We start from the raw sequence: 24,181 nt of genomic DNA on the forward strand, positions 1-24,181 counted from the left end.
ATGCCTTGTTTCTCCATATTAAGATTTATGAAATGTTAGAGACTATTTCTTTCATCAGTAGTCATGTATTAAACCTTGTGTTTTATAATGCTATGGTTTTTGTGTATGATATTCTATTTGGTTATTTAATGAAGTGAATTTTAAGTGAGATTTATGTCTTTTTAGTATGACCCATTTGCTGAGCACCGGCCTCCAAAGATTGCAGACCGGGAAGATGAATACAAAAAACACAGGAGGACCATGATAATTTCCCCAGAGCGTCTTGATCCTTTTGCAGATGGTAATTCTTTCCCACTTTTCTATAAGTATTCAGAAATTTATTTGTATTAAGTTGTCTTTAGCCCTTTGATTTTTTTTGGCATGCTTATGAATTTGCTTTTCTTTTTTAAAATCCCCCTTATTATAGATTTGTGTAGATTTGGTTGAAGTCACAGATGCCATATTCTTCATCTTTATAATGCAAGTTTTCTTTCCAGGTAGAAGGACAAGAAAATAATGAGCCAATGCCATAGAAACGCAAAGGGTTAAAGGTTTTTCTTTTACTTTTGTTTTGGGTACTCTTTCTATACTTTGAACAAATGTGTTTTTCTGCTCAATATACTTTCAAATTATTGAAAGTTTTCATTCCAAATTCTAGAGTTTTAGGATTGTTACTTTTGAGAAACTGTTTCTCACACTAGAGCTCCCCCCATATTGTTCTAAATATAGCTGAGTAAATGCTCCTACTTTGCTCTAAGCATACCTAAAGTTAAAACAAAAGTATGTATACAAAGACTTTGATATTTTTAATAGTTGGAGTCTGTTTTGCTAATTTTAGTGTGCAAGTCAGCACAAGGGGCATAGTGAGCCTGATGGAAGCTTTCCTCAGGTGAGTTGAGTTTCACAGTCAAAATTAGGTGCCTGTTTCTTAAAATTAGATTTGGCTGCAGGTTTACAAATTAGATTTTCAGCCTGCATGAATTAGTAGGGATATTCTTTTTTTTTACTTGCATAATTGTAATTGATTTAAACATGTATGTCAGAATTCACAGGCCCATACTAACTGTCCTTAATTTCTTTCCTACAGCAGTACTGCTATATGCCAGTCCTGTCTGCATTCTTAAGGGTGCAGTTCAACACATCCTCTCTAGATTATGGTGAAAAAGTATTCCAAAGGAAGTCTTATCAGAACTAGTGTCAGAAAGAATGACACTGCCAATTGGGCATGATCTTCAGCTTAGGAAATGTCTTAGAATTTTATTATTTTATCCTAAATTATGATGCTATACTTCTTGTATAGCTAATTATCACATTTCTGAATCATAGTGTGCCTCTATGAATCTTATAATGTACTATTTGGGCTTCTTTAAGATATTTCAAAGTTTGAAAAGCAAATGCTGAAACTTTAACCAAGAGACTAACACATCTCTTTGTACAGCACTTTTCTTCTGTGTGCATCATTAAAAACTGGTAGAAGTATTTTAAGTAATGTTTCCAGTTGTAATTTATAGTTTCTAAGAAAAATGTTTCTGGGTCAAGGAAACTTTTAAAAACACGAAGCCCTTTTTAGTAACGTGACATCAGAATAAGATTATAGGTATATTTTTAAAAATCAGATTTTCTAAACTACAAATATTTTAGAACACTGTATGAAGAACTTGTCTAGTCATAGTTATTTGTAGTCAGGATTTTAACAGCTTGCAACAGGTAATGTTTTGAATATAAATATCTTTCCAAAGTGTTACTAATGGTAAAGAGATAATTTTCTAGGCTTCTATTCTGCTGCTTGAAGTCAGAACTGCTGATGGAGACAAAGGCACGAAAGTGTACGTATTCCGGATTAGCAACCCAGGAACCCATCACTTCTGAAGACTAAACTGTGCTGTCATTTTGTTTTTATATGCATTAAAGTATTTGTTTTAAACTGCTGTAGATATGTTTGTGTTCAAACAGGTTAAATTGATCAGCAAACTCAATAAAAAGTAAGATGTATAATTATTAAAGTTTTTCTATCAAAAAATAAATTAAATGATTATGGAATAACATAACATTAGAGCAGGGCAGATAAATCTTTTGAACCTAATTATTTTTTATTTATTGTACTCTTGTCCTGTTGCTGTTCTTTTCTGCAGGAGGGAAGACCCCTGATCCTAAAATGAATGCTAGGACTTATATGGATGTAATGCGAGAACAACATTTGACTAAAGAAGAGGTATGTGAACCTGCCTCATATTTTAATGGTTGTAAAAGAATGTAAAGAAAATTGAGATTGAGAGGCTTTCAAATTTCTCATTTTGTTAGTTGCTATACAAGTAATATTTTTAGTAGTATTAATGAAAATTAAAATGAGAAAAAAATTGACTCCCCAATTCTATCACTGTTCAAATTAATCTTCATATTTCTATGTCCTTTTCTCATCCAGGACCTTTTGGCTGTGAATGTGTATATCTATGAGTGGATGTATGTGAGAGAAAAGGTTAATGATATGCCTCTAAAGCCATTATGTTAGGGAAAGGCCAGATGGTCATGTTATTCTTGAAAAAATCCCTAATTTTCCCACAAGATTCAGTTTGCATATGGATGGAGAATTTTGAGTAAATGATGTGTGAGTGTGTGTGTGTGTGTGTGTGTGTGTGTGTGTGTGTATTTGTGTTGCAGTCCTAGGAATTGAATCCAAGTCCATTTTGTTTAAATAGTTAATTCTATGCCTTTGTTATATTTAGAGTTGTTTATTATGTGATTTTTAAATGGGGTACTGGAAACCCATTTTAAAATCTGGATGAATTAAATATTTGTTATGACTAAATCAAGCATAGGATTTATGTAATTACAGATACAAGTAAAACATAATTTTGATATTTTCATTTTTTACCATCTGTCTGTTTTGTTGCAGAGTGTCAATTGCTATTAGAGTTTTAAAAAGCCCTAATTTTTCATTTTATGTAGTGCTTAAGACTAGATCCAGGACCTTGTACATGCTTAGGAAAGCACTGTACCACTGAGCTGCATTCCCCAGCTAAAAACTTACTCTTCAGTGAAAGTGTTTTGGTTCCCACTTTTGACTTGAGATTTTGCTGAACTAACTATATGTAAAGCAAGTTGTTATATGTTAAAATTCAGTATTTGCTTGTGTAGGAAGAAAGGCATTTTGTAAAACTGGAAATAAAAAAAAAGTTAGAATAAGAAATGGTAATAACAAGTAACATAAAAAGTAAAGTGAACAAAGTATAAAGTAGTATATTAAATGGAAATAATTATATTAATGGCATTAAAATAAATCGATTTTTTGTTTGTTTTTGGGCAGTGCTGGGGATCTAACCCACATTTTCATGTATGGTATGCAAACACTGTACAATTAAAAACACCCCCCCCCCATTGAACCCAGGGGCACTTTACCACTGATCTAATCCCTGTCCTTTTTATTATGAGACAGGGTCTCATTAAGTTGCTGAGGCTGGCCTCAAACTTGTGATCTTCCCACCTCAGCCTCCTGAATTGACTGGGATTATAGGAATATGCCACCTCCCTGGGCTCATGAAAGAATTTTTAAATTTTTAGTTGTAGATGGACATAATACCTTTATTTATTTATTTAATTTTTTTTTAAAGAGAGAGAGAATTGTTTTTTAAAGAAAGAGTGAGAGAGAGGGAGAGAGAATTTTAATATTTATTTTTTAGTATTTGGCGGACACAACATCTTTGTCTGTATGCGGTGCTGAGGATCGAACCCGGGCTGCACGCATGCCAGGCGAGCGCGCTACGCTTGAGCCACATCCCCAGCCCAAGAGAGAGAGAATTTTTAATATTTTTTTTTTTTTTTTTAAGTTTTCGGCGGACACAACATCTTTGTTTGTATGTGGTGCTGAGGATCGAACCCGGGCCGCACGCATGTCAGGCGAGCGCGCTACGACTTGAGCCACATCCCCAGCCCCAATACCTTTATTTTTATGTGGTGCTGAGGATCGAACCCAGTGCTTCACACATGCTAGGCAAGTGCTCTACCACTGAGTTACAACCCCAACCCTTATGAAAGCATTTTAAAGATAAATGTTTTCTGCTTTCTCAAATGTTTTTCAGAGAGAAATTAGGCAACAGTTAGCAGAAAAAGCTAAAGCTGGAGAACTAAAAGTCGTCAATGGAGCAGCAGCATCCCAGCCTCCCTCAAAACGAAAACGCCGTTGGGATCAAACAGCTGATCAGACTCCTGGTGCCACTCCCAAAAAGCTGTCAAGTTGGGATCAGGCAGAGGTGGTTGTTTTTTATTTTTCGTTGTTATTTAAAATTTTTTTTCAATTATGTGATATATTAGTATACTTGGGCTTCTGTACAATGAACCATTGACTGGGTAGCTTAAAAAACGGATTTATTTTCTCACAGTTTATGGAGGCTTTGAAGTCCAAAGATTAGAGTTTTGGCATGTAGGTATTTGGTGAGCCATCTTTTTGTGACTTGCAAATGATTACTTTCTCCCTCTGTCCTCACAAATCCTTATCTCTGTTTTTTGGTCACTAGTTCTATCAGATTAGGGCCCCACCCTTATGACCTCATTTAACCTTAAATACTTCCCAAAAGGATTAATCTCCTAATACAGTCACATTAGGGGTTGGAATGGCAACATCAGTTTGGGATATTTGCTGGATCCTCTGTTAGAACTTTAAGTGCTTTAGTGATCAATCCTTCAAATCCCCTGCCTGCCACCTCATGGTACTGGAGATTTAATCCAGGGGTACTTCACCACTGAGCTACACCTACCATAGCTTTTCTTTATATTTACTTTGAGACAGGGTCTTGCCAGGTTGGTTAGGCTAGCTTTGAATTTATGATCCTCACTATGATGCCGGCGATGAGAATCAATTGGGGCTGAGTTTCATTTCCCTAGATGTGAAGATTGAACATCGAAGAAACAGGCAAGCATGAGCGTCAAGCTATTTTTATTTATTTATTTATTTATTTTTTTTTAAAGAGAGAGTGAGAGAGGGAGGGAGGGAGAGAGAGAGAAAATTTTAATATTTATTTTTTTTTAGTTTTCGGCGGACACAACATCTTTGTTTGTATGTGGTGCTGAGGATCAAACCCAGGCCGCACGCATGGCAGGCGAGCGCGTTACCGCTTGAGCCACATCCCCAGCCAAGCTATTTTTATTTAAAGGATAGAACAGAGATAGACTTATGCCCGGAGTTGGGTATCCGAGGAAGTGGGACTGTTCTGCCCCTTTTATACTTTTTAGAATTCCTTTATTCTCATTGCCTCTCTTCCCAAGAGGTGAGCCAAAAGGTAGAGTTCCTGGGTTGGAGATGAAAGGAGCAGCCCAGAGTATCCCCCCAGGAGGCATTCGTTAACAGCCCCTTATAGGGAGGAAAAATCCCTAGAGACCGGAACCGGTGGTGGAGGAGGGGGAAGTGTCCTGAAGGTATTATCATTTTATTTTCTCCTGAATCAGCCCCCATTTCCCCGATTGTTACCAACACTGTGTTACCCCTTACCTCCATTCCCCGATTCCTCAGCCACAGTCTTTGGGATTATAGATGTGTACCACCATGCCTTATTATCCTTCAAATTCTTTTAACACTGCATTCATTTCCTAGGATCTTATTTCTGTCTCTACATACCATCTATACAACAGCTGGCAAATTTATGAATTTGTCTCCTGCTTCTATTCTTTAGGCTTATATATGTCTTAACTTGACAAACTTACTTGTTTAACAGGCATTTCAAAACCATTTTTTAAAATATTTTTTTAAGTTGTAGATGGACACAGTACCTTTATTTTGTTTATTTAGTTTGTTTATGTAGTGCTGAGAATTGAACCCAGTGCCTCATGCATGCTAGGCAAGAATTCTGCCATTGAGCCACAACCCCAGCCCCTCATTTTTTTTCTAAACTTAAAAAGAAAAGAGGATTTTTTTTAGGTTACAGTTTTGAAGCCAGAAAGTCCAAATGTCAGGGCAATTTAAATATATTCAGTATCTATCCACTTTTTTGTCATCTAATTCACTGTTTACTGTAGTCTAGATTACTGTAGATAGTAGTCTGTCTATTCATGTCAGGAAAAAAATCCCTCACAACATGGCAGTATTTTCACATTCTCAAAATTAGACTATATTAAATACAACACATAATTTCCATAAAATTTAAGATAGATAGATCCTGAGGATTTCTGTCATTTGCTTGTGAGAGAATTCAGTTCTGCTGAATATGATTAATTATTAACTTTAATGCCATGTTGACATTCAGTGCTTACTTTTTCTTTTTAAGAGAGAGAGAATGTTTTAATATTTTTTTTTTAGTTTTCGGTGGACACAACATCTTTATTTTTATGTGGTCCTGAGGATCAAACCCAGTGCCCCACGCATGCCAGGCAAGCGCGCTACTGCTTGAGCCACATCCCAGCCCCTCAGTACTTTTTTAAAAAATATTTTTAGTTATAAATGGACACCATACCTTTATTTTTATTTGTTTGTTTGTTTATTTGTTTTTGGGCACTGGGGACTGAATTTATGTGCACTGAGTCCACTGAGCCACTTCCCAGCCGTATTTTGTATTTATTTAGAGACAGGGTCTCACTGAGTTGCTTAGTGCCTTGCCATTGCTGAGGCTGGCTTTGAAATTGCGATTCTTATGTCTCAGCCTCCTGACTGCTGGGATTACAGGTGTGCGCCACCACTCCTGGCTTATTTATTATTTTTTTAAATGTGTTGTGGAGGATCCAACCCAGTGCCTCATATGTGCCAGGCAAGTGTGCTACCACTGAGCTACAACCCCAGCCCCTCAGTGCTTAATTTTATTTTATTTAATTAATTTATTATTTTTTTAAAGAGAGAGAAATTTTTTTTTTTTTTTTAATGTTTATTTTAGTTCTCGGCGGACACAACATTTCTGTTTGTATGTGGTGCTGAGGATCAAACCCGGGCCGCACGCATGCCAGGCGATCGCGCTACCGCTTGAGCCACATCCCCAGCCCATCAGTGCTTAATTTTAAAAACCGAGATAAGCTTGTTCTGATGGAACTGTTTACTATAAGCTTATCAATAGACAAAGAGTTAATGTCTTTCCTGTAACAGCTGTAGAGATCCAGACCATGTTTTCTTTTCATTCTGCTCATTTAACATAACTTTACCCTAATCATGACATTGGGAATTAGAATACATAATAGGAAGGGGTTATTTCCCACCTTTCCTTCTAATTCAGCAGGAGAGACAAGTGCCAGAAATTGAGATGTTGACCAATTTATGTTCTTTACTCAATACAGAATTTCCCAACCTTGAGTAATAGAGGTTTTTTAAAATGAACAAATATTAAACGTAATTTTTTATAATATGCAAATTTGCAAATAGAAAACTAGAGTTCTTGGGTCTCCAGGAGGATCCCATTTTAAAATAAACGTATAAAGTGTATTACAAATTCTGTTGAATATTTAATGGAGCAGTGCTTAAATCTAAATTTCGTTTGCTTACAGTAAGTCATCTACTGTTTTAATATGATATTGTCTATTCTGGTGGAAGTTCTTTTGATACTCATGCTAGCTGGTGCCTTGCATCATCTATTAGTCTCTTATTCAGAAACTGCTGTGGAACCATAGTGTTACTTAAATTTACTTCTGACCCCCCTTCCCCAATCTTGCCATCATTATTTGGATGATATTGTTTGTTATATGTGGTTTAAAGATAATTATCTGGGTAATCCAAAATATTTATTAGACATGCATGCACAGTGAACACTATTTAAAATAAATAAACACTATTTAAAATAGTGTTTCTTAGAATTTATGGTTTTCTTCTCCCCTAATAATGTATGTCTTTCGGTTTGGGAAGTACTGAGGGAATTAGAGCTGGCAGTCTTTCAGTGCAGATTTAGATGAAAAAACCATAGCCATACCACATACTTAGATTCAAGACTTTCACTGTTTCAGATTAATACTTGAAATTGTTTTTGGTCTTAAACCTATTTGCAAGAAAATGGGTATCTCTTTTTTTAAACAGAATGTTAGTCTACTTTCGCTTTAATTATAGAGACTAGAATTAAAATATTTTATTTAAAATTTTTTGGTTCTCTGTGGGTATGTAGATGTGTGAATAAGTTGTTGTTTTTTTTTTTTTTTTTTTTGCTTTGTTAAGACCCCTGGGCATACCCCTTCCTTAAGATGGGATGAGACGCCAGGACGTGCAAAAGGAAGTGAGACTCCTGGAGCAACCCCAGGCTCAAAAATATGGGATCCTACACCTAGTCACACACCTGCGGGAGCTGCTACTCCTGGACGAGGCGATACACCAGGGCATGCAACACCAGGCCATGGAGGTGCAACTTCCAGTGCTCGGAAAAACAGATGGGATGAGACCCCCAAAACAGAAAGAGGTAGTACTTCTAGTGGAATCTGGATGTGTGTTTGGGTAAAATGTTGACTTGAGTGGTAGGATCAGACTGAGATCTGTTCTCTAGGCCTGTCTGGTCCTGTAAATAACCAGATGCTATGAAGATAAATAAGAAACTGAATAGATCAAATGCCTAATTTTCCCTCTTGAAGAGGTTTAAGATTTTTTAAGGAAGAATCTAAAGTAAAATCTTGTGATTAAATATACCTGACATAAAATTTACCATTTTAACTGTTTCTGGTTTTTGTTTTTTTTTTTTTGGTATTGGGAATTGAACCCTGGGTGCTTTACCACTAAGCTACAGCCTTTTTTATGTGTTGTTATGAGGCAGGGTCTTACTAAGTTGCTTAGGGCCTTGGTAAATTGCAGAGGCTGGCCTCAAACTTGTAATCCTTTTGTCTCAGCCTCCTGACAGTGCTGGGATTACAGGCGTGCACCACTACACTCAGGTCATTTTAGCTGTTTTTAAGTGTACAGTTTATTAGCATGAGGTACTTGCACAGTGTTATGCAGTCAGCACCATTATTCATTTCTAGGACTTTTTCTTTATCCTAAATAAAAAATCTCTGTACCTATTCCCTCTGCCTTTCAGTTCCTGGTAACCTCTATATTACATTCTATCTCTTAATTTGCCTAAGCCTCTTGTTTTCTGTATAGATGATCTAAGGCTATCTTTCAGTGACTTCATGAGAATAACTGGCAAAACTAAGATTTAATAGTACATTTGCTATATTAAAAGTTTTCAAAGAATTGGTAATGATACAGGGAAATGCTTAACATGTAATTAATGAAAGAAGCAGTATAGAGTTGTCAACTGCGTGGAGAAATGCAGAAATTGGCTCAAGATATAGAGAACCATTGCTCTGTATAGTAATATAATGGGTGGTAAAAAATATTCTGTTTTCCTGTTTATCGTTAGTTATTATGGATATTTTTGGAATCAGCGGAAAAGAAACCAAGAAATAATAAAAGAGTATAACAGAACATTAAAACTTGAAATGTGTCTCTGTTTTAGGAATGTCCTATTTCTGAAATTAATGTTGAATATATTAACTATTTGAATCAGCAGTGTTGTTCTAACAGTGGTTAATATTGTGATTTTATTGGCTCTTTCTCTTTTAAAGATACTCCTGGGCATGGAAGTGGATGGGCTGAGACTCCTCGAACAGATCGAGGTGGAGATTCGATTGGTGAAACACCTACTCCAGGAGCCAGTAAAAGAAAGTCACGTTGGGATGAAACACCAGCTAGTCAGATGGGTGGTAGCACTCCTGTTCTGACTCCTGGAAAAACACCAATTGGCACACCGGCAATGAACATGGCTACCCCCACACCAGGTAGAAACTCTTTAATTGGAAATAATTGTATTATAGTTTTTCTTTGTGGTTTTCTGTGTGTTGTTAACATCCGCTTTTAGCAAGAATAAAGGTGTATAAATTAGTTTTGGTTTGCATTTATAATATAAGCAAGTAAGTGTTAAGAGTTAGTAACTGTCTTATATTTCAAGGATTATGTAATGATAAAGTCTTAAAATGTAGATTGTTAATAAAAATTTTCCTTTTCGGTAGGTCACATAATGAGTATGACTCCTGAACAACTTCAGGCTTGGCGGTGGGAGAGAGAAATTGATGAACGAAATCGCCCACTCTCTGATGAAGAGCTAGATGCCATGTTTCCAGAAGGATATAAGGTAGTAACAATGACATGTGAACATAATAAGATGTGAATTTTCTTTTAAGTATTTGTTGAGAACATTGGTCAGTTTGCATTGACCTTCTTCAGATTTACCAGTGGCATTCTGTTCTTTTTATCTATTTCCACATACATTTTAGCTTCAAAAAGTAAGATGAAAACAAATAACATGACGTTTTATGTTTGCTAGTAGGAAATTTTAAGATCTTTAGGTGTCTGTAGAATATATGTTGATAACACCTATATTAACAGTATGGCTATGATAATACCTATATTAACAATATATAGTTTCCTTTAGTTGATCAGCAGTCCCAGGATTAAGCTCACATTAGATTATGGTTGTTTAACTGGTTTTACTTGTATGTGCAAGTTCATAGATTGCCAATGAGAAGAAAGAATATTCTCTTTACTGTAGTAACTTAAAGTTTATTTTGAACTATAAACTTTTCTAAGTCCCTGGCACTTGGAATATTTGCTGGTCTAAGGGTAGTCTGTAGTTAATACCATAAACCCAAACTGGAATCTAAATCATCTGATGGCCTTTCTGCTAATGACTTTTGCTTCCTTTTAACAGTTTATTTGTATATATGCTTGTCATGTTTTGTTTCCTCTGTTAAGTTTGTATTAAACTTCTTGTAACCTCCACATAATACTGTGAGTATAGGCAACCTAATTTTGACTGCCCTGAGTATCTTTCTCAGTTGTAGTCATTGGTATCCTTTGTATTGATGAGAGGAAAATTGTCCTTAGTGAATCCTACTAAGAAATAAAATCCTTACTAGTGAATGTTTAAAAATAGTAGGTCTTTAAGTCCTTAAAGTAGAGTGATGATTGTGGACATGACATGGATTTCATAAGCCTCTCATAGAATAAATTCCATTTTTTACAAAATGGTTAGTCAGCTGGGTATGTGGTGCATACCTATAATCCCAGCAGCTCAAGATTCTGAGGCAGTGTAGATAGTATTGATATGTATTTAACATTATTTCCTCTTAAACTAATTGACTTTTTTTTTTTTTTGGTAGTTGTAGAGGGATAGCATGCCTTTATTTTATGTTTGTTTTTACATGGTGCTGAGTACCCTACATGTATAAGGCAAGCGCTCTGCCACTGAGCCCCAGCCCACTAATTGATATTTTTAGACACTAGTTTAGGCTCATTAGGTAAGACCTGTAAGGCCCATTGGCTCTGCCCAGGAAGTTGTATAAAAAAAGTTCTTGTATCAGCTTTAAAAAAACAAATCTTTTTCTTTTTTAGCCCACATTTCAGAAATTCTGGTGGTTTTACAAAAGATTTAACTAGGTGGTATGTTTTACAGATCTCTAATAAATATTTTGGTTTTAGTATGCATGCCTATAACTAATTTTTTAGTTTAGACTTAAAAATTTGTTTTGATAGTGTAGGGGTTTATGTGAGTGTTCTATTTTATTACTCAATTATATATAACCTTTTATACATTACATATGAGCTTTTTTCCATTTATGTGAATACATATGTTATTTGTTCTAATACAGCTTTTTTGGAAATCACCGACTTAGATTTTATTATTTCTGAATTTTTAATTTGGTATTATCAACATGTTTTTATAAATTTGTTGGGGGTGGTTTATAGGGCATTGAATCCAGGGAAACTTTACCTCTGAGCTACATCCCTAGTCCTTTTTAAATTTTTGAGAAAAGATTTCACTAAGTTGTTGACTTAGCGCAGACTTTGAATCCTCCTGCCTCAGCCTCTGGAATTGTTGGGATTACAGGCATGTACCACCACTCCCAGCTAGATTAATGTTTGACAATGATCAGAAGTTAATAAGCCTTCCTCAGATTTTTCATTTCCCTATACTCTCAATTTTAATTAGCAGATGAGACTATGAATTTAAAAAAAAAAAAAAATTGGCTTTTTTGTGGGGATGGGTAAGGGGATTGAATCCAGGGTTGCTTTACCACTGAGCTATACTCCTAACCCTTTTTATTTTTGAGACACGGTCTTGCTAAGTTGCCTAGGCTACAACTGCCCCAGCCTCCCAAGTCTCTGGAGTATGACACCATACCTGGTGAAATATGAATATTTGCCACAAATATTTTAAACTTCTGATTAAAATAGAACAGTGGGATGGGTGGTAATTTGTTTCTCCAAGTAATTAAAATGCTTCCTAGCTAATAAACTAAAATATTTTAAGCACAGTGTTACTCATTATTGTTATTCTTCAATTTATAAAGTGAAGATAAACTGTTTTATAATTCTATTAGGTACTTCCCCCTCCAGCTGGTTATGTTCCTATTCGAACTCCAGCTCGAAAACTGACTGCAACTCCAACACCTTTGGGTGGTATGACTGGATTCCACATGCAAACTGAAGATAGAACTATGAAGAGTGTTAATGACCAACCATCTGGAAATCTTCCATTTTTAAAACCAGATGATATTCAGTACTTTGATAAGCTATTGGTAAGTAGTAATAGCAGAAATTAATTACTATTTTTTGTGTGATAGTTATAAATTATAACATCCTGACCTTCCTTTAAATATTCTTTTACTAGGTTGATGTTGATGAATCAACACTTAGTCCAGAAGAACAAAAAGAGAGAAAAATAATGAAATTGCTTTTAAAAATTAAGAATGGAACACCTCCAATGAGAAAGGTAGGTACCAGTTTGTTAAATCATTAATTATGTTCATTATATTGGTATGTTAAGGAATTTATATTTATCCTCTTCATCTTTATCGGGGCATTGCATGATGGAAAGGAAGGTAGGTAGTATGAGAAGCACTCTATTACTGGACTATATCCCCATCACAGGATTTAGTTTTTTTTGTTGGTTGGTTTAATTTGTGGTGGTGGGATCGAAACCAGGGTCTTGCACATGCTAGTTAAGTGTTGCACTACCACGCTACATCTCCAGCATTTTTTCTAGTGAAAGAACTTTCTACTTTAAAAAGGAGTTGGAAAAATAAAAAATTGTTTTGTTCTTGTGGCTTTAAAATGTGCTTAAGAAGCACATTGAAGGTAATTAGTGGAGTTATGTGAAGAACTGCATTAACATCTTTATGTGTTTCAAAGGTAGAAGGTACTTAGGGGAAATGAAGGCGCATACACAGACACACAAACACTTCTGTTGCTTCTATAATTTTATTATTGCCCTTTTGTAATTAATTAAAAACATTGAATTTCTCTCATGTTCAAACTTCAGAGTAATTTTGACAGAAATGAACTCATGCTATTCTGTGTAAAATATCTGTAAAAGTACACATTAAAATATTAAGTAACAGAATATCTTCCTAGAGTAATTTGCTTTATTAAAATGCTTGATTTTTAGGGCTAGGGATGTGGCTCAAGCGGTAGTGTGCTCGCCTGGCATGTGTGCGGCCCAGGTTCGATCCTCAGCACCACATACAAACAAAAGATGTTGTGTCCGCCGAAAACTAAAAAATAAATATTAAAATTCTCTCTCTCTCTCTCTCTCTCTCTCCCTGTTAAACATAACTTGTACTCTACTTTTTCCCCAGGCTGCATTGCGTCAGATTACAGATAAAGCTCGTGAATTTGGAGCTGGACCTTTATTTAATCAGATTCTTCCCCTGCTGATGTCTCCTACACTTGAGGATCAAGAGCGTCATTTACTTGTGAAAGTTATTGATAGAATATTATACAAACTTGATGACTTAGTACGACCGTATGTACACAAGGTTTGTTGTTCTCCTCAAATAGTGTTTCTAATAATTTAATATTTTTATTTTTTTTTAGAATAAAAGGAATTCATGGATTTTTTTAGTGTAGTCTGGAAAGGTTGCTTAAAAAAAAAAAAAAGCTGATTCTGTATATTTCATAGTAGAGAACCAAAGTTTACCCCCTTAAAAGGTGCTCATAGTTAACCTAGATTAAATTTGCCTATCCTTCCAGATCTTTTTCTTTGCAGAGGCATATGTTACAGATGTAACATGTACATAGCTATATGTTACAGGTACATGTAGGTGGAATGTTAGCTGTCTTTACCATAATTGTTTATATTATTCATATTATTAGTATTAGATTATGATGAGAAATAGGTGTATTTCTATTATATTTAGTGTAAAGAACCATTTTTTTCGTGATAGTAATTTAATTACAAAGTGCTTAATGTATGTGTAAGTTTTAAAAGATATATTTGTCAGTCTGCATGGTTAACAAATTCTCAGTTTTTCATCTGTATTGGGGGGTTGAAATTGTGTACTTAAAATTCTTAATTTGTCCCTTGCTTAATGAAGCCCTGTTAACTATAAATTTCTTATTTGTTTTATGGGGGACATCAGTAATTGATGTCAAAATGTAGTTCCTTTTCTTCTTTTTCAGATTCTTGTGGTCATTGAACCACTGTTGATTGATGAAGATTACTATGCTAGAGTGGAAGGCCGAGAGATTATTTCTAATTTGGCAAAGGTAATATGTTAAATTTCTAGAGAAGAAAGTTTGTATCTTTTTTTGATTATAGAAGTTTTGATTATAGAAGGAAATGATGAAGAATAATGTACCAACTCAGACTCTCCTTTTATCTTTTCCTTTTAGGCTGCTGGTCTAGCTACTATGATCTCTACCATGAGACCTGATATAGATAACATGGATGAGTATGTCCGTAACACAACAGCCAGAGCTTTTGCTGTTGTAGCCTCTGCCTTGGGCATTCCTTCTTTATTACCCTTCTTAAAAGCTGTGTGCAAAAGTAAAAAGTCTTGGCAAGCGAGACACACCGGTATTAAGATTGTACAGCAAATAGCTATTCTAATGGGCTGTGCCATCTTACCACATCTCAGAAGTTTAGTTGAAATTATTGAGCATGGTAAGTTGTATTATAACTTTTGTTTTTTATAGGATAGCTATCCTGAAATTTGGGCTACTGACTTGGGGAGATAGTGGAAAGGCATATAACTACATAAACTCCTTATGTTTTGTAGTAGGATTTATAATAATATCTGCTAACATACTTGATTTATTCTGGCTTTTGCCCAATTTTATCTGAAGTGAAGAGATTCTGTAGTTTGGCTGAATGGTTGAATATATTGCTAGAATATGGATGATATTGTGGAAATTAAGTGTTGGTACATAGTTAAAAATCTGTGCTTGGTTTTATAGGTCTTGTTGATGAGCAGCAGAAAGTTCGGACTATAAGTGCTTTGGCCATTGCTGCCTTGGCTGAAGCAGCAACTCCTTATGGTATCGAATCTTTTGATTCTGTGCTAAAGCCTCTATGGAAGGGTATCCGGCAACACAGAGGAAAGGTAAATCTACTAATTAGATTGTTTTTGATAACCATCCCTGAACATTAAAGCAAGGTAAACCTAATTTAGTAAATTATATGTTTTTTACCTTAAAATAGGGTTTGGCTGCTTTCTTAAAGGCTATTGGGTATCTTATTCCTCTTATGGATGCAGAATATGCCAACTACTATACTAGAGAAGTGATGTTAATCCTTATTCGGGAATTCCAGTCTCCTGATGAAGAAATGAAGAAAATTGTGCTGAAGGTATTTATTTCAGATAGTTGTTTCAGATTGCGGGGGTTAAAATTGGGCTTCTTTCATGGTCAAAGAGAATTTTGTAGCATTTGTTTGAAAAACTTATTGTTGGTTTCACCAGTACTCTGTTTGATTTATTATTATTTTTTAACCTTTCAGGTGGTAAAACAATGTTGTGGGACAGATGGTGTAGAAGCAAACTATATTAAAACAGAGATCCTTCCTCCTTTCTTTAAACACTTTTGGCAGCATAGAATGGCTTTGGATAGAAGAAATTACCGACAGGTAAGCCTTTATTTAAAAAAAAAAAGGGTCAAAAGTCTTTTGACTGTTCCTTTAGTCAGTTTAAATGCATGTTACAGATTATTTTTTGTTTTGATTATTTCACAGTTCATTTGTTTTTGATTGTGGAGGAAGATACATTTTCAAAAGCCAGTTAACTTCCACTTTGATTTTACATCGACATAAATACTTAACTGTGAATTGATGTTTTTGTCTAGTAAATTCAGTGGTTTTTCTGGCTCGCTTAAACATGGGTATAATTTTGCCTTGACTATCTTGACTGACTTAGACTCATTTAAGTTTTTTAGTCACTTTTCTCTTGAAGTTTAATAAGTAGGAGTTAATCATTGTCAGTGTGGTTACTAGCTAAGTAGTATATTTAGAACATTGGTTTTTCATTATACTGCTTTATTTCCTTGAACAATAGATTTATTTATTTATTTATTTATTTGTCTTTTTAGTTAGTTGATACTACTGTGGAGTTGGCAAATAAAGTAGGTGCAGCAGAAATTATATCCAGGATTGTGGATGATCTGAAAGATGAAGCTGAGCAGTACCGAAAAATGGTGATGGAAACAATTGAGAAAATTATGGGCAACTTGGGAGCAGCAGATATTGATCACAAACTTGAGGAACAACTGATTGATGGTATTCTTTATGCTTTCCAAGAACAGACTACGGAGGTAATGATAACTGATTAGTATGAAATTAATTATTATGGGGCTGGGGACGTGGCTCAAGCGGTAGCGCGCTCGACTGGCATGCGTGCGGCCCGGGTTCGATCCTCAGCACCACATACATACAAAGATGTTGTATCCGCCGATAACTAAAATAAAATACATATTTAAAAAAAATTAATTATTATGGAAAATTGCTAGTGATTTTCAAAAACATTTTTACTTTTCAAACAAATTTCCTAAAAAAAAAAAAAAACGTAATTAAGTTCACAATAAGTTTTTCATTCTTTTTTTCAGTGTTGGGGAGTGATTCCAGGGGTGCTGTACTACTGAACAACACAACTAATTCTTTTTTTTTTTTTTTTTTTTTTTTAATTTTGAGGTGGGGTCTCAGTAAGTTGTGAAGCTAGTCTTAATCCTCCTGCCTCAGTCTCCAGAGTAGCTGGGATTACTGTGTGCTACTGCACCTGGCTTCATTTTTTAGAATGTCCGTATTCTCATTTACCAAAATATTCTTTTACCTGAAGTTTTTGGATTTGATATTTTTTAAAAGACAAATGTTTGAGTGGTTGGAAAAAGTTGAATTTTATTATGTACCAACTGCCAGTCACAAGGAAACTAAATTCTGGTTCTCAGTGCTTGTGTATGTATTTTTATATAAAAATTGGCTTTTGTTTTACAGGACTCAGTAATGTTGAATGGCTTTGGCACAGTGGTCAATGCTCTTGGCAAACGAGTCAAACCATACTTGCCTCAGATCTGTGGTACAGTCTTGTGGCGTTTAAATAACAAATCAGCAAAAGTTAGGCAACAGGCAGCTGACTTGATTTCTCGAACTGCTGTGGTCATGAAGACTTGTCAAGAGGTAAATTTTGCACCAGATTCTTGTTTCTTAAACAAGCAGTTTAATGTAAATAGTAATATTTTAATGTTATTTCTTTTATTATAGGAAAAATTGATGGGGCACTTGGGTGTTGTGTTATATGAATATTTGGGTGAAGAGTACCCTGAAGTATTGGGCAGCATTCTTGGAGCTCTGAAGGCAATTGTAAATGTAATAGGTATGAAATTTGCTGGTCATGTAAGAATTTATTGTTTTTTAACTTCCTTTGTATTTTTGAAAGTAAATTGTGGAAACATTAGGAATTAGGTGATTTTATGTTACCTTTTTTTAAAAAGCACTTCAAGATTATAGTTAAGTTGGAAGATATCACAAAAATCTTCACTAAGTTCACTTATATTTTACTTTAAAAGAGAAAAGGGGCAAGTTTAGGGCCTGTAAGTGAGGTGTGGAAGTAGTTGTAACTCACAAAGCCTTAAAGTCATGGAGCAGAGGACCTAGTAGAACTAGTCTGTTAGCTGAAAATATTGTCATGTTCTGCAAGGGGAGGGGACAACTCTGAAGTTTGAATTTAGTTTTACAATGAAATTTAAATATTCAGCCTCAGTTATTGTGACATGTTGGGGTTTTATTTTGTTTTGTTTTTTGTTTTGCTTGCCATAAGTTCAAAGAACATAACTAGGAAAAACTGGGGATTTATAGCTCAGTGGTAGAGCACTTGCCTAGCATGCATAAGGCCCTGGGTTTGATACCTAGTACTGCAAAAACAAAAAACAAACCAAAAATTAGGAAGAAAAGTGAACTGATTAAATTATATCTTGTCTTTTTTATACCCAAGTCTTTGAAACTCCATTTGGTTTTTTAATCCAAGTAAAAACAAATAATCTTGGGTATGGAGAGCAAAGCTTTTTATTCTATTAGGGAAGTATGATAAAGCAAGCATTTGGCATCTTGTGTTTTATTTCCCCTTGTAATTGAACATAATGCCAAAAGTAATTCCTTTTGGGCTTAGCGGGTCAGAAATAACTTAGCAAGAAGTCAAAGAAGCTGGCTGTGATAGCCACTGGTTTTCTCATTTTAGTCAGGTTTATTTTATAGATCTTTCAACTATTGCATTTGCATATAATTCCCAATTCATCCCAGTCCTCTATACTCCAAAGGTAGTGACTTGCCAAAGATCAGTTACTTGGCTACCTGTGGGGCTCTGGTTTTCAAGAAGTTATAAACCGTATGGTTGGTTAGGGAAACATGGGAAAAACAATGGAGAGAGAATCAGAGCAAGCAATCTAGTTAGAGCAAGAGCCCCTGCCAGCTGCCTCCTTTTTTCTCTCTTCATAGGTGTAAATACCATCCAAGTATGCCCTGCATTGCAGGGAGACTGGAGATCTCTTTGTTTTGCAGTTAAAGGGTAAGGGGGCCCTTTCTGGAAAATTTTGCTTTAATTTACATGTCTACCTCTGGCTTATATTGTTGTGTATGGCCGGAACATAAGCTGTCCCCATATTTAAATGTCAGTGTACAAATACATTTCAGAACCAAATAAAATTTTTTTTGTTATTGAGTATCCATCATTCTTAATTCACTTCACTGATTTCTTTCATTTCTACGCATAATTAGAAGTTGTTAATAAAAAGTTAAAAGCAATTCTGAGACTGGTCAAAACCTGGGGTTTTCTCTTTCCATAGGCAGCTGCAAGTTTATATTTATGCCTAGTCATGTGTATCACATTGAAAAGTAAAAGAAAAAATGAACAAAGGTTGCAGTTCAAAAGTTCAAATGTTAATTGATAGTTTTTGACTTCTATTAAATAGGTATGCATAAGATGACCCCACCAATTAAAGATCTGCTGCCTAGACTCACCCCCATCTTAAAGAACAGGCATGAAAAAGTACAAGAGAACTGTATTGATCTTGTTGGACGTATTGCTGACAGGTAAGCAGATTACCTAAACATTTTTATAAGCAGTATTGGTTCTCAGATTTGACCATTTTGCAGTTAGATAAATTTGTTTAGTGTGTTGGTGTAAGTGTGTATGTTCAGGCTATCCAATATTCATATTTTTAGTCAAATTTTAGTTCAGCTAGTAATGGGGAGTGGCAGTATAGTTTTAACACAACCAACTTTTCTGAAGAGTAATAGTAACTTATTTAGTGATTAAAATGAGTTAATTATGTTTTTAGAACTGAACCTGCAAATTTACCTATTAAAACTTAGGAACAGGGGCGTCCCTCAGTTATGTTTATTTGGTATGTACAAAGTTCTGGGTTCAACCTCAACACTGCAAAAAAAATTCTTCTTTTTAATTAGGGGAGCTGAATATGTCTCTGCAAGAGAGTGGATGAGGATTTGCTTTGAGCTTTTAGAGCTCTTAAAAGCTCACAAAAAGGCTATTCGTAGAGCTACAGTCAACACATTTGGTTATATTGCAAAAGCCATTGGGTAAGTATTATTTTCAGTTTTTTTATTAGCTTATAATAAACAATTGAAGTGTTGGAAAATGCTTCCATGTAGAAACCTCTTGAGATATACTACACTTAATGCAGTTGGGTTATCACTTTATTTAACTATGGACTTACCAAATTTTAAAACATTTTCTTAAATTTTTAATTAAAATAGATGGGAAGCTTTAAAAGTTTCAGGGAAGGAAGCATTTCCATTATCAGAATAATTTCAGGTTTTTTTTGGTTCTTTTCATATTGCTTAAAATATTAAGGCAAATTCTTAATATCACCATCATGATTCATTGGTACTTTATGTGTTTTTTAAAAATGTTATTCCCTGGGCTGGGGTTGTGGCTCAGTGGAAGAGTGCTTACCTTGCATGTGCGAGGCCCTGGTTACAATCCTCAGCACAACATAAAGATAAATAAGACAAGGTATATAAAAAAAGTCATTTCTAGATTAACCCACAGATTTAATTGAATTATAACTGCTTTATTGATAATCTGTGGTTATTTACTTCTTCATTAGAACCAAGATAGGAGAATCAGTAATGTAGATACTTCACATACATGTAGCTTAATAGCTAAGAAAATATTTTCTAGAAATACACAAATATCAGATTAATTAGGTAGCATCACCCTTCTCCCCAGCACAAACACATGCTTTTTCCTCTTATTTTTTGGGTAAGAGTAATAATTATTTTAGTGGTTGATATAATCAAGAAGTTTGCAATGAATAACTATTCTGTTAACTTTTTAGCCCCCTGGTGTGTTCCTCAAAGGTGTGGCAAAAAGAAGTGCCTTAAAGTACCTGGGTGTGGTGGCATAGGCTATTTGAGAGGCTAAGACAGAAGATTGCAAGTTCAAGGCTAGGTCTGTCTCAAAACAAAAGACTGGGGATGTATCTCAGTGGTCAAGTACGTGCCTCTGAGTTCAATACCCAGTATTTAAAAAAAAAAAAAAGATATAGTAAATGTATGTGGGAGGGAAGATAAGAGAAACAAACTAGGTATGTTTGAATATGGGAGATGAGATTTTTGGATATTACTGCCCCCATAAAGTTCCATAGCGCTGGTGTCTGTTTTGACCATTTTAAACATTTAATTAAATTTCTTTATATTTCAAAAAATTTAAAAACTGAAAGTTATATTTGAAAATTAATTCATTTGAATTAAAAACTGACAATTTATATGAAGTTCTTAGTAGAAACAATATTGCTGTTGACTCAAGTATTACTGAATTCCCAGGGATTAATTGTTTGATGTCTTTGCATTTTTCCCCTTTCTCTCTGAAAACTTTTTAACTTGTATTATAACAGCTTGCTGATACATTTTGGAATTTTTGTTTGTTTGTTTGTTTGTTTTCCCCAGCCCTCATGATGTATTGGCTACGCTTTTAAACAACCTCAAGGTTCAGGAAAGGCAGAACAGAGTTTGTACCACTGTAGCAATAGCTATTGTTGCCGAAACATGTTCACCCTTCACAGTACTTCCTGCCTTAATGAATGAATACAGAGTTCCTGAACTGAATGTTCAAAATGGAGTGTTAAAATCACTCTCCTTTTTGTTTGAATATATCGGTGAAATGGGAAAAGACTACATTTATGCTGTAACACCATTACTTGAAGATGCTTTAATGGATAGGTAAGTGACTTAAGCCAAATGCAAGAAGATAATTATAAATTTCATTTTAGGACTTATTAAATGACCTATTTGTTATATTTTAAAGAAGTACTAACCTGGATTTTTACACAAAACTGTTAGACTTTTTAATATATGTTGTAGCAGTTTCCAAAATTTTGTCTTTTAAGACCTCCCTGATTTAAATTCCTTTTCATATTTGTTAGATTAAATATATTTTTAAAAACATAATCAGTAGACTTTTGCTTTAAAAGTCAAATATGGTTAGAAGAATTGACAAGCATGGGTTAATCAGTGTGGCAGAGAGACCTGATCTTTTTAGCTTTTTAGTGCAAGTGAACCTATTAAAAATTTCTTTTAAGGTTTTGAACCTGCTGAATACTGCCTACCAAGAGCTTCACTGTTATTGTTGTAGGCACCCAGTGGTTCAGTTGGTGACCAGTAATTCCATATTGCTTAAGTTATTTGTCAAATTCCTGATACCTAGATTGACATTCAGCCTTAAACATAAGACTGCTTGAAGAGGAATAAAGGAAAACTGCAAGGTCCATGTAATTTCACTGGCTCTTTATTTTTCAGAAGAAATAAGTACTCTCATTTTAGTTACTTTTGGGCAGATTAAAATTACTAATGACCTTCATAAAGGGCAACTTAATTGAGTCATTAAGTTACCACCAGGTGTATATACAGGACATGGAGACAAATATTAAGAATTGTGCTCTGTGAAAGTTCGACCTCAATGGGGTACAGTGATGCACACCTGTAATCCCCAGGAAGTTGAGGCCAGAGGCCACAAGTGTGAGGTCAACCTTGGCAACTTAATGAGACCTTATCTCAAAAGAAAAAATGACTGGGATTGTAGCTCAGTGGTTGAGTGCTTGCGTAGCATGAGTGAGGCCCTGGGTACAGTCCCCAGGACACCACCCACTTGCCAAAAAAAGTGGCTTCCTTGTGCCAAAGAGGGGATCAATCACCCTCATTTCATATTCTTTAGTGAGAAGTTCCTGAGCATCCTAGTATAGTCATGTGGCTATAAATTACGTTCTGTGTACTAATAAGTTGAGGTAGTAACTCCATTGAAAATTACTAAATGAAGCAATGTTGGAAAATTATTAATGAGAAATACTGCTACACTATGGTGAATAGATTAGACATTAAGAGAATTAAGGATGTTAGTAAGTACATATCTTTTTTTCTTTGAACTATTCTGTCTTTTGGGACTAAGTGTGTGACCCCAATGTGTATTATTCTGGGCTCATACTCAGAATAACTTTGGAATGAATGACTCAATTGATTTGTCATAAACATAAATTCAGATAGCACAAGAGATGAAGAGATCTTAGGTTTGAAAAAAATTACATCTTCCTCTTCCCAAGTTGAGTTTTTAAAATGAAACTTAGTATTTACATGAGAACAGACTTAATTTTAATTTAGTTATCTGTTATATTTTAGCATTTAAATTTCTTTCTTTTTTTTTAGTTGTAGTTGGAAACAATACTTTTATTTATTTTTATGTGGTGCTGAGGGTCGAACCCAGACTTTCACATGCTAGGCAAGCACTCTACCACTGAGCCACAACCCCAGCCCCAAGCATCTGAATTTCTACCAACATTTTAAGTGTATAGTTTAAAATGAGATATTACTGTTAATCGTTTGTATCTAAGAGTCATAGGCCTCCACTTCAGCAGCATTTTGAAACTAAGGGCTTTTGCTCATATTCCTTTTAAAAGTTAATTAGGAAATGTGAATTATTTTTGAAACTTTGTGAGGTTTGAGTTATTAAAGCAAAAGATTTCAAATGGAATCATTATAAAGGATATATGAGATCATAAGGTGTTGGAATGACTTCATATTTGGTCAGTACTTTGAATTAATGATTTAGTTCCTAATGGGTAGATGAATATTTTCTGTAAAACAAAGACTTGCTTCTTAACAGGACTCTCCCCCCGCCCTCCATTACAGGGACCTTGTACACAGACAGACAGCTAGTGCAGTGGTACAGCACATGTCACTTGGGGTTTATGGATTTGGTTGTGAAGATTCCCTGAATCACTTGTTGAACTATGTATGGCCCAATGTTTTCGAGACATCTCCCCATGTAATCCAGGCAGTTATGGGTGCCCTGGAAGGCCTGAGAGTTGCTATTGGACCATGCAGAATGTTGCAGTATTGTTTACAGGTAAGTTAAAGATTTTTAAGATTATTCTATTAGAAAAGTAATTTGATATAGAATTAAGTTACCGTTCCTAATTATCAATAGGGTGTGTGTATTGTGCCATATTGGAAAACAGGTATACGGTGAGAATTAGATTTTGATTTTGTCCATTGCAGTTTTGTGTAATTGCCAGATTTTTTTCTCCCCCTTTAAAGGAAAGTATTTTGTTTTGTGGTTTTTCATTGTATTTTTCAAATTTTTTTGTTGGTGCATTATAGTTGTATATAATGTGGGATTTGTGTTTACACAGTTATACATGCACACAGTAAAAGAATATAATTCAGTTTCATTCCTCAGTATTTCTTTCCCCTTTTCCTCCCCGGACCCTTTTGAGTAACATTCATACTGATTTCCATAGTGAATGTACTAATTTACAATTCTACCAACAGTGTAAAAAGTGTGTCCCCCCCCCATCTTCTCTAGTATTTATTTGTATTCTTGATGGCTGCCATTCTAACTGGCATGAGATAAGACCTCAGTGTAGTTTTGATTGCATTTTTTTTTTTTTGCATTTCTTTTTTTTTTAATATTTATTTTTTAGTTGTAGTTGGACACAATATCA

The 24,181-nt window shown here is 34.9% G+C and overlaps 1 protein-coding gene across 2 annotated transcripts in view; it reads left to right on the top strand.

The window, feature by feature from the left end:
• The window catches only part of Sf3b1 (splicing factor 3b subunit 1), a 40,947-nt gene that overhangs the window by 16,079 nt on the left and 687 nt on the right, over window positions 1–24,181 (top strand). Inside the window, exons 4-24 of one of the 2 annotated variants that reach the window (XM_076866610.2) lie at window positions 166–280; window positions 2,112–2,191; window positions 4,056–4,226; window positions 8,093–8,330; window positions 9,472–9,684; window positions 9,916–10,037; window positions 12,286–12,483; window positions 12,576–12,677; window positions 13,543–13,722; window positions 14,366–14,452; window positions 14,579–14,849; window positions 15,143–15,288; window positions 15,387–15,533; window positions 15,684–15,809; window positions 16,268–16,489; window positions 17,166–17,348; window positions 17,433–17,544; window positions 19,136–19,256; window positions 19,632–19,763; window positions 21,135–21,407; window positions 23,367–23,583. In XM_076866610.2, coding sequence (XP_076722725.1) covers window positions 166–280; window positions 2,112–2,191; window positions 4,056–4,226; window positions 8,093–8,330; window positions 9,472–9,684; window positions 9,916–10,037; window positions 12,286–12,483; window positions 12,576–12,677; window positions 13,543–13,722; window positions 14,366–14,452; window positions 14,579–14,849; window positions 15,143–15,288; window positions 15,387–15,533; window positions 15,684–15,809; window positions 16,268–16,489; window positions 17,166–17,348; window positions 17,433–17,544; window positions 19,136–19,256; window positions 19,632–19,763; window positions 21,135–21,407; window positions 23,367–23,583 — 3,456 coding nt within the window. Of the gene's footprint in view, window positions 1–165; window positions 281–344; window positions 1,806–2,111; window positions 2,192–4,055; window positions 4,227–8,092; window positions 8,331–9,471; window positions 9,685–9,915; window positions 10,038–12,285; window positions 12,484–12,575; window positions 12,678–13,542; window positions 13,723–14,365; window positions 14,453–14,578; window positions 14,850–15,142; window positions 15,289–15,386; window positions 15,534–15,683; window positions 15,810–16,267; window positions 16,490–17,165; window positions 17,349–17,432; window positions 17,545–19,135; window positions 19,257–19,631; window positions 19,764–21,134; window positions 21,408–23,366; window positions 23,584–24,181 lie in introns of those variants that run through there. The other variant, XM_076866611.2, reaches the window with a different exon arrangement.

Source organism: Callospermophilus lateralis, chromosome 9 (assembly GCF_048772815.1).
Source record: "Callospermophilus lateralis isolate mCalLat2 chromosome 9, mCalLat2.hap1, whole genome shotgun sequence".
NCBI classification, from domain to species: Eukaryota; Metazoa; Chordata; class Mammalia; order Rodentia; family Sciuridae; genus Callospermophilus; species Callospermophilus lateralis.